A 10,563-nucleotide genomic window follows, 5' to 3' on the forward strand; every position below is an offset into this window, starting at 1 on the left:
TCAGGAGGTCTTTGATGTCACTGGTGATCCATGGTTTGTTATTTGGATAGCACCTTACAGTCCTGACTGGAATCACAGTGTCCCTACAGAAGTTAATGTAGTCTGTGATGGTGCTGACCCTCCTGTCCATGTCAATGTCCATTTCTTCTTCCTCCAGCAGTACAGCCCAGTCTGTGACATCAAAGCAGTCTCTCAATGCATCACTCGCCTCTGGTGACCACTTCCTGAAAGATCTGGTAGTAACAGGAAGTCTTTGTACACACGGTTTGTATGTGGGTTGTAGATAGACCATGCTGTGATCAGATCTACCTAGTGGTGGAAGAGACACTGCCCTGTAAGCCTCCTTCACGTTAGCATAGAACAGATCTAATGTCTTTTCTCCACGTGTTGGACAGTCCACATACTGTACAAAGCCAGTCAGGCAGGAGGATAGAGAGACGTGGTTGAAATCTCCTGTGATTGCAATGAATACCTCAGGATGCTGGGTCTGTATCCTAGCAACGGCGTCATGGATGACGTCACACGCCGTTACAGGTGCCGCCCTCGGTGGAATGTAAACAACGATGACGACTGTGTATGGGAACTCTCTGGGCGCATAGACTGCACGGAAACCAACTGACAGCAGTTAGATGTCTGGACAACAAACCCTCTCCGGTCACATTGCGGTCACATTGCGGGGGTTTACCCATCTCTGATTAAAGAACAGTATAACACCGCCGCCTTTCCGCTTACCGCCGCTCGTACTCGGGTCACGATCCGCTCGTACGGCTGTGAAGCCGGGTATGTCCACACATGAGTCCGGTGTGTTGTCGTTCAGCCAGGACTCAGACAGACAGATCAAACTGCTTTCTTTATACAGCCGTTGGTTCCGCACAAGCGCCTCTAACTCATCACACTTGTTAGGCAGTGAGTTAGCGTTTCCCATGATCACCGAGGGCAAAAAAGGTTTGTACCTCCACCTCCTGTTGTGCCTCTTTTGCTGCGTGTACACCAAGAGCGACCTCCGCTACCTGGTAGCAGAGGTAGCTGGAGAAGCTTCGCTTGAGAATTTGCTTTGGTAGCTTTGGTAGCTCGTGACGTCACATTTAGAATGTTCAATTCTTAAAGGCCCCGCGGCTGTGCAGCACCCCCGCGGAAAAAAACATGTGGAAAGAGAGGGCAGGGACACGAATAAAGGTGTTGTTATTTACAATTTGTTATACAAGATATACATCACGTTACAAATTATGTAAAACTACATTAGGTACACCTGAGAAGAGCAGGAATAGCAGAGGCAGCTGTGAAAATAAACTAAATTCGAAACAAAATCCGAAATAAAACTTAATTGCAGTGAGAAAGGTATGCGTGGGGTTACTACACTATTGTATTGAAGCACTCGACACGGCAATTGCAACAGTCTCAGGATTAAACGACTATTGTTTGGATGGGAACCAAAGTTTACACGTCTGTTTCCGCGAACCCCGCGGATTGTCGGACCCCTACAATCTGTGGATTGTCATCGGTTTTCGCCGAAACGCGTCATAGCTCATTACCATAATGTTAGCTTGAGTTTAATCGCTTGAATCTGCTCTGGTCGCTCAGGTAGCTCCCCCTCCATAGAGAAATAATGATTTCCGGCGCTCAGGTAGCGTAGGTCGCTCTTGGTGTACACGCAGCATTTGCCTTTAGTTTCGCTCCAGCTCTGCATCCACGGTACAGCTTTTTAAGCTCGGTCGGAATTGGATATTTAATTCCGTGTCCAATCCTTGACAGTGCCAACAGTTCTTCTCTTGTGTACACTGCTTTAGTAGTAGTGCACATTGTCAAAAAATTAATTAAAACAAAAAAGCAGATCAATAAAAATAACTAAAAATGTTTAGATAGAAACTTGACAAATAATCATATAAACGATGAGAAAAATTGAGAGCTACACAGACTTGCTGCCGATAAGGTCGGCGCATAGCAACCGAAATGAATGAAACCGTAGGTGGTATCACTCAGCAATGTTGTCATTTTTCTTTGATAATCTGTTGATATTTTATTAAAATGTATGTTCATATTCAGGTTACTACTCATATAATCTGTGAAAAATATCTGATGTTGAGTTTACAGTTTATTTTCAGCTGGTTTAGATACATGAGATTTCCCGACACTTTAAAGAATAGAAAAATCTTTTATGTCATCCTGAAATTCCATAAATCACGTTGAAGTAACTTCCGTATAATCTGAAGAATATTTAAGGCCGAGTTTTCTTTTCTTTCTGCAGTGATGAAAATGTGATCCATCATATAAACTCCTGTTATGAAACAATGACAAATATCACCTCCTCCAGTCACAAAGATATAGCGTTTGGTTTCCTCACAGTGATGCAGCAGGAGGAAGAGGAACTGAGAGAAGAGAAACTACAGATCAAAGAGGAGACAGAGAGATTCAGGGAGGAGCTGAGCTGTTACTGAACTATAGAAGAGACACAAACTTCCACATTCAACACAGTTCAACACACAAACCGCAAACATTACCGTTATTCAACATGCTGTCTTTGCAGACATTTGTATTCACTCTGCTGTTTCTACTCATTGTAACAGGTTTGTTTGATTCTTTTCAAAGATTCATTTCAGCATTTTATTTTTTTTGCTCAATTATTTGACTTCTCTCTTCCTTTAGGTGTCAGCTGTGAACAACTCACTGCAGTCAAGGATAAAGAGTCCAGTTTAGAAGGCAGCACTGTTACTCTGTCCTACACTTACAATAAAACAGCAACTGGCAGTGATGAGTTTTATTGGTATCGACAATATCGAGGAAAACCACCAGAGTTCCTGATCTCTCACTCAGGAACAGGAACAGAAATATCAGCTCCAGTACCTGGACTGTCTTATAAAGTGAGTGATGATAAAAAACAAATGGATCTGGTGATCTCCTCTGCTGCAGTGACAGACTCTGCTGTGTACTACTGTGCTGTGAGGCCCACAGTGACAGGAAACACCAAAACTCTGTACAAAAACCTTTGGAGCAAAGACAACACAATACTCCACAACATCCACTAGAGGGACTCACACACTGTTAAAGCACTGATTGTTGAGTCATTGGACTGATGACAAAGACAACAGAGAAATGAAGCAGTAAAGATCAGAGACAGAGACAGAGCTGCTGTGGAAGCAGAACAGAATTTGATTGGTTGAGGTGAAGTCAAACAATCATGTCAACAGGTAATGGGCCCCGCCCACTGAACTTCAGCTCATCCAATGACATTATTTCTTCCTCATTCTACTGCAGTGGAAGAACATTGTTCATCTGCTGTCTGTCTGGCTTTAAGAACTCCAAAGACATGTTGCTTTACCTCTTTTTGCTTCTATCTCACATTAAAGGTGAGTTTAAGAACGGGGATTAAAGTTTTGTTGAAGCTGCTGCATTAACCAGATATACAGACTGCATTTCACTACTTTTCTTCTTCCTTTGCTCTGATAGAATGAAAATCATGTTTGGATCATTTTGTAAATTGATCTCACAGAGTTCTACAGTTGATTTAGTTGTGAATGTCCACAGAGTAACACTGTACAGGTGACATTTCCCACTGTCTTCTCCTCTCAGCCTCATGGACAATGTTAGTCTAATGGCTTCATTTTCTCTACTTTTTCCAGGACTAATAGCTGGAGACACAATCTCTCCTCAACAAGATGAAGTCAGTGGAAGAGAAGGACAATCTGTCACTCTCACATGTACATATCAGACAGATAACAGAAATGTTTTGCTTTACTGGTACAAACATCATTCTGACCTTCAGGCTCCTCAGTTTATACTCTGGAAAGGAGCAAAAGGCTTCACAGCTGAATATATTCCAGATAATCGATATGGCTCCCAAACATCAGCTACATCCACTGAACTGACCATCACAAAGCTAACCCTGGCAGACACAGCTCTCTACTACTGTGCTGTAGAAACACAGTGATACAAAGTGTAGAAGAGGCTGTACAAAAACCTGAACTCAGATATCTGACTACTCTTCAAAGAGGAGGGAAGTGGTGTTCAAACCAGAGCTTCATATCAGATGGATTCTGCTAATTCCTGTTTTATCAGAGTCACTGTGGTTCCAGCTGCTAATGAAACACTGTGGGAGGATTCACATGAGCAGCAGATCCACATCAACAAAAAAACAACTACATGATGCTGCAAACACTCCGGATTTGATCAGAATTCATGTTTTCAGACAACTGATCTCCATCCAGTAGAACCACAGTTCATGATTACAGACTTCAGTGTGAATCTGGTTTTCTGACATTATCACTTTACTAAGATTTATTGTTGGAATCAATACATGAGATCAGGAAAACAGCAGGTACTGATCACTGTATGCAGTGCTACCACTTAGCCTGTTGATGATCATAGTTAGAAAAATCATTGAATCCATCACTGAAAAAAAACATCTTATCAAATGTCTCTGAAAACAGAAACTTTTATGACAAAGAACAAAAACTCAGTGCATAAGATCACAATACCCAAATCCTGTGCACAGTATGTGATTTATTGAAAGTTGAGTGTAATAAAAGAAGATAAACGTCGAGTGACTGGATAAATCTGTGAATTTAATAAAGTCACATGTGAAACATAAGAGCAAATTATTCACTGGATGTTTGAAACAAAGTTTACTTTGAGAAAATACATTTCAGTATCAGCTAAAAACATGACATACATTTCAAAGTATTATTTGGATCCACATGCCATAATTATGAGAAAACTATTTCATAATCACAGATATGATGCACAATATACTAAAGGTGGAGGAGCTAGAATACTTCAGTATATTGTCAGAGAATTCTCAGGTTTCATTGGACCAGTTTCATTCAATGTGACACAAACTTAGTCATTATTGAAATAGTCTTAACAGCTATGTAAATCTTAAACTTTTAACCAAAACATTTCCCAAATCTTTTCCCATAATGTTCTGCAAGAACAAAGCTTCTCTTTGTGTGTTCTCACATTAAAAGCCAAAACCACTCAATTAATTTTTTCAGACATAATTTCAAGAATTTAGTTTCTCACCTGTGTGAGTTTTCATGTGGGAGAGCAAATTACTTTTTTGGGTGAATCTTTTCTCACATGTGTTGCAAGAATATGGCTTCTCACCTGTGTGAGTTGTCATGTGGGCCAGCAAATTACATTTTTGGGTGAATCTTTTCTCACATGTGTTGCAAGAAAATGGCTTCTCACCTGTGTGAGTTCTCACATGATAAGCCAAACTGTTACTATGACTGAACCTTTTCGCACATATTCTGCATGAATATGGCTTCTCACCTGTATGAGTTTTCATGTGGGACAACAAATCACTTTTTTGGGTGAATCTTTTCTGACATGTGTTGCAAGAATATGGCTTCTCACCTGTGTGAGTTCTCACATGATAAGCCAAACTGTTACTATGACTGAACCTTTTTGCACATATTCTGCATGAATATGGCTTCTCACCTGTATGAGTTTTCATGTGGGACAACAAATGACTTTTTTGGGTGAATCTTTTCTGACATGTGTTGCAAGAATATGGCTTCTCACCTGTGTGAGTCCTCATGTGGGACAGCAAATGAATGTTTTGGGTGAATCTTTTCTGACATATGTTACAAGAATATGGCTTCTCACCTGTGTGAGTTCTCATGTGAACCACCATCCTGTCATGTCGGCTGAAACTTTTCTCACATGTGTTGCAAGAAAATGGCTTCTCACCTGTGTGAGTTCTCACATGATAAGCCAAACTGTTACTATGACTGAACCTTTTCGCACATATTCTGCATGAAAATGGCTTCTCACCTATATGAGTTTTCATGTGGGACACCAACTGGTTATTTAATCCAAATCTTTTACCACATATTTTGCAAGAATAAAACTTCTCAGCTGCGTGGGTTCTTTTGTGATACTTCATCAATGATGAGTGAGAGACTCTTTTCCCAAGAGCATTGCAAGTGTAAGGTTTTATCTCATCTGTGTATTCAGTTATTTGCCCTTTTAACACTGACAAAGCAGAGTTGTGAGAGTGGAGCTGATTACTGTTTGGTTCTGAATTCTTGTGGTCGCTTTCCTCATGAGCAGGATTCACCAGAAGAAAATCCATCTTCTGTCTTGGTTCCTTCTGGTTCAGACAAGAGTTCCCCTCCTGGTTACAGAGCTGCTGGTCAGAAAGAATGTTCTCCTCTGCAATGACATGTTGCTGTGAGAGGTCTGAAGACACAAAGGGACACAAGATAAAATATTACTGCAGAGAGGAAATACAGTCATGTGAAAAACAAAAAACATCATCTGTCAATTCTGAGGTTTTACATATCATCTGGAACTTATCAGGTCTGAAAAATTAGATGAAAATGCAGAAGTAGTGTGAAAAACTTAGAGAACCCCTTAATTCAACAGCTTGTAGAACCACCTTTAGTAGCAATGGGTTGAAATAATAATTTCCTGTATGATATTATCAGCTGCTCAAATTATTTCTAACTTATTCTTCTTGAGGTTCCACAAAAGGTTCTGCCTGATTAATGCTTCATCCCGTTTAAAGTCAGCTTTCAGAGACAACAAACAAACAAAACAGCATTAAATTAAACCTAAAAAACCTCAGTAAATTTTAACAGGAAACAAAGAAGTCAGCTCACATCTTATATTTCAGTTTAACAACCATGTTTTAGCTCAGTCAGGTTCTCCTGTGTCTTCTACATACTGTGAGTTTAACTCTAAAAGTTTCTGCTTTTAAACACAGATGCATTCATGTTATTTCTGTCTGAAAAATAACTGCAACTGCACCGTAACTTTCCTCTGTGAGCCTGAAATAAATGTAACGTAGAGCTCTGATTAGGATCCTCTATTGCCCCTTTTCCACCGCCAAGCTAGCCCTACTCTACTCGGTTCGATATAGCCCAACACTACACTACACGACACGGCACCAGTAACATTTTCTTTTCCACCCAAACTGTGGCCTGGAAGTGGGCGGAGTCGGCCCGTTCACCACTAACGTGACGTCGGTTTCAGGTGACTACAAAGTGTCACGCCGCGGTTAGTCAAAAGTAAACACAAGATCGAATGTAATGTGTAATGCAGTTGACAATTCATATTGTTTAGTTAAACCAAGCTCTTTATTAAAAAAGACAGCACAAAAGTAAACAGCAGGAGTTCTCTCAGATACAGGCGGTGACGCCAGTGTTGGTGCCGGTGAATGCAGATAGCAGCTGTTGCCTCAGCTGCAGATTGCGATGCCAGTGTCGGTTCTGAAGCCTGCAGGATTGGAGGATCTTCGCTGACCTCAGCAACCGAACACTCATCGGTTGCACAAACCGAGTCTTGAGTGAAAAAAAAAAAAAAAGTGTGAACATACGAAACGCATACACGTAACCGCATCGGTGAGACATTGTGCTAGCCTTCCAAAACAGCGTTGTTTGCTAGCTCACTCAGAACAACTTATGAGACGTCTGTGTAACTTTTTACACAAGTTAAAGACTGAACACGTATTTGTTACGATATAAAACATGCATTTGTTAAGACATATGCGTTGCACCAATGGGATAAGAACAACTTACCATTTTTCATCGCCTCCAACAAAGACGTCGCCGGGCTGTGACCGTAAATGCCGTCCATTTGGTCGAACCACTTCCATGTCTTTCGGTTTGACCCACTCCGGCTGTTGTGGTCCTTTACCTGCCGGTAATAGCTCTTCAGCTTGTCTCGGCACTGCTGAGAATTCCGGTGATAGCATGGCTAGCCATCAGCTTGGTTATATCCTGGAACACCTTCTCATTTCATGTCACTCCGTCCAGTTCCTTCTGCACGCGGTCCTCAGCCACCACACACAGAAAGGTCTGCACCTCGCTCACTGTCCATGGGTTGGCTTTCTTTCTCTGGTCTTCCATCTTCACAATTCTGTTTATTCTCTGGTTCTCTCGCAGTTGTGTTTTCATACATGGCGGGTGTTTCATACATAAAGCTCCCCGAGCTTCGTTGCGTGTATGACGTAATTTCACCTGACCAATCAGTGGACAGCACTGATCATGTGACGTTTTAGCACCGACAAGTACCTACTAGACCCACCTCTGAAGCAGGTACTTGCCGGGGCTCAAAATTGTAACGGGTCCCACCTTCAACCCGCGGTGGAAAAGCTCCCAACCAGGGTAGAGTGGGACCGTGTAGAGCTGTGTTGGTACAAAAATGTTCGGTGGAAAAGGGGCATATGAGTCATATTCCTGTGTGAGTTCACTCAGCCCATCACAGTGTTCCTTACCTATTCTGTGTAAGATTATTCGGGGTTTCCAGGTGATATCCAGCAGTCCGCGCTGACGGTCGATCTCTTCCTCGTACTGGTCAACATCATTTCCAGTCTCTTGTAACTTTTCCTCACCTTCGGGTTTGGATTGAAGTGGCATAAAGGTATCAGTCTCTTGACTCAGTACAAGCTGCTCTCCTTGACTGGGGCAGAGTTCATCCTGTTCCTCTTTAATCTGTGGAGGTTCTGGTTCCTCCTGATCCACACTGGAGTTGCTCTCCTGGTCATAGAGCTGCCAGTCTGCTAGAACGTTCTCCTCCTTACAAACATCTTGTTGCAAGAGTTCTGGAGGGATGAAATGAAAACCAAACATCATTGGCAAAGTGATAATAGAGAAATGCACATCTGCCCACATCAAAACTGCGTTCCAAGTGAAAGATATCTTCAGTGGGAACAGGAACCTTCGGAGGGTCCTGTTTGTCTTAATGCTTGGAAATGAAATGAAAGTCTGTTGGAGGTTCCGCTCAGGTTCTGTGGTCAGCCTCAGAACTCTCTTGGATTAAGCGACTGCAAACCAAAGTCAGTGGAACAAGTCTGAGCTGCCGGACCAATTGTTTGCATTGTGTTGAAATTGATTTTCTAGAAGTTGGGATTCTTGTCCTGTGGATTAGTCACAGCTCAGATTTCCAAGCTCTGCTCCCCTGTTGTAAGTTTAAAAACGTGGCTGTGTGTTAGTGTGGTTCACCCTGTGGAAGCCCTGCCTGACCAAACCATTAACTGCAGCATTTATCTGTTCTCAGTGAGAGGGGACAGGCTGCGTCAGGTGGAGCGCCTTCAGGTTAACTTTCAGCCCTCAGAGCTGACTCACAGAAGCTCTGGTTCAGAGCAGCAACGTGAGAAATGTGCACGTAGGAGGAGCACAGTAGCTCTAAACTGAGGAGGCTCAGGAGCAAACTCACTCAGGAGATTTAGAAGTTTAAATCCCACATAAAAAACGTGACAGTGATCCTACAGAAAATTATCAACAACCTGACAACGACAGTCCTCAAAAGCAGATGGTAGAAAGCTGAGCTGTAATAACGACAGGTCTAACTTTAATGTTTCATTTTGGTCGACGCAAGACATCTTTTAAAGACTGTTTTAGTCACGTGTCTGCTGCACCGTAACTTTCCTCTGTGAGCCTGAAATAAATGTAACGTAGAGCTCTGATTAGGATCCTCCATGAGTCATATTCCTGTGTGAGCTCACTCAGCCCATCACAGTGTTCCTCACCTGCTGTGTGGAGCTTTATTTGGGGTTTCCAGCTGATATCCAGCAGTCCGCGCTGACGGTCGATCTCCTCCTCGTACTGGACGATGGTTTTCTCAAACTCTGAGAATATTTCTTCAGCAGCAGCAGTTAGTCGCTGGCTGATAAACTCTCTCAGATGCTGAACTGAAGACATTGTTGCTGCTCACACTCAGATATTCAGCTCAGACAACCCGACCGTCCTCCTGCTGAGTCCGACACGAGGACAGAAAACGCTGCTGGCGCCGTTTCCTTGTTTACTTCCGGCGGGTGTCACACTGTGAAGTTCCGGGTGGAGGGAATGGCATTTAATTTTCTTTTCCGCTTTGATCATACTTTCATACATTTTCTAGCAGAAGTAATAATTCTACATTCCTCATTGATAAAACACATGTCTGAACAAGAGCAACAACAACAGCTACAGGGCCAATAAAAGATATCCATCCATCTTCTAACACTCATCTGGGGAATGTGGGCCCCAGTCAAATAGTAAAAGAAAAAAACAACCTGCTGTTGGGTTCCCCTGAAAAAAAAGCACGATACGATGAAAGTAAGAGGGTTGGAAAAATTCTTAAGACTTCAAAAAAGGCAACCACTGATGAGAAAATGAGAATTGGACCACACTGACACTTTGTGACTAACCCATTCATACCAGCCACTCCTGCTTCTAAATGTTATATGTTTACATTTATATTTCGTGAAAATGAACCCTTTCTGTAGCTGAGAGACATACCACCTTCTTGTGGATCATTGTCTCAGGGTCATGTCTTTGACCACTGTCAAAGACAGCTCACAGCTCAGTTCATGAAGACCAAGTTAAACTTGATTAAGGTGAATAAAAATGTCTCTGGGCCTGGGCCCCCACGTAGCCTTGGCCCTGCTAATCTGACCCTTTTCATGTTATCAGCTGGTCTCTTGTTGTGCCTCCATCTTTCTGTTTGACTTAGATCAAACTTAAATCAAATCTATGAGGCTAAATATCAACATAAATCAGCAAAATAATAAAATGACGCAATCCTTAAAACCACCTAGGAATCAATCAACTATGATGTCAGAATTCAATACCATCCATCCAT

General features: G+C 42.2%; 1 protein-coding gene across 2 annotated transcripts; it reads right to left on the reverse strand.

Moving 5' to 3' along the window:
* Window positions 1–4,538: 4,538 nt before the first annotated feature.
* LOC142398508 (uncharacterized) lies at window positions 4,539–9,749 on the reverse strand. Of its 2 annotated transcripts, XM_075482544.1 has the most exons (3): window positions 9,473–9,749; window positions 8,219–8,545; window positions 4,539–6,180 (listed from the first exon to the last, which is right to left on the reverse strand). In XM_075482544.1, exons 1-3 carry the CDS (start codon window positions 9,642–9,644, stop codon window positions 4,997–4,999), a joined length of 1,683 nt encoding a protein of 560 aa, XP_075338659.1. In that variant the 5' UTR covers window positions 9,645–9,749; the 3' UTR covers window positions 4,539–4,996. The 2 variants fall into 2 exon arrangements, with proteins under 2 accessions (XP_075338659.1, XP_075338660.1); XM_075482545.1 differs by lacking the exon at window positions 8,219–8,545.
* Between the last annotated feature and the right edge of the window lie 814 nt (window positions 9,750–10,563).

The sequence above is a fragment of the Odontesthes bonariensis genome, chromosome 14 (genome assembly GCF_027942865.1).
Source record: "Odontesthes bonariensis isolate fOdoBon6 chromosome 14, fOdoBon6.hap1, whole genome shotgun sequence".
NCBI lineage: Eukaryota > Metazoa > Chordata > Actinopteri > Atheriniformes > Atherinopsidae > Odontesthes > Odontesthes bonariensis.

Bases quoted from the DNA above. Each gene is read 5' to 3' on its own strand.
- LOC142398508 (XM_075482544.1), bottom strand. From the start codon at position 9,644: ATGTCTTCAGTTCAGCATCTGAGAGAGTTTATCAGCCAGCGACTAACT. The intron at 8,546-9,472 runs GTGAGGAACACT...TCATCCCTCCAG, and splicing joins AATAAAGCTCCACACAGCAG to AACTCTTGCAACAAGATGTT. The intron at 6,181-8,218 runs GTAAGGAACACT...TTGTGTCTTCAG, and splicing joins AATAATCTTACACAGAATAG to ACCTCTCACAGCAACATGTC.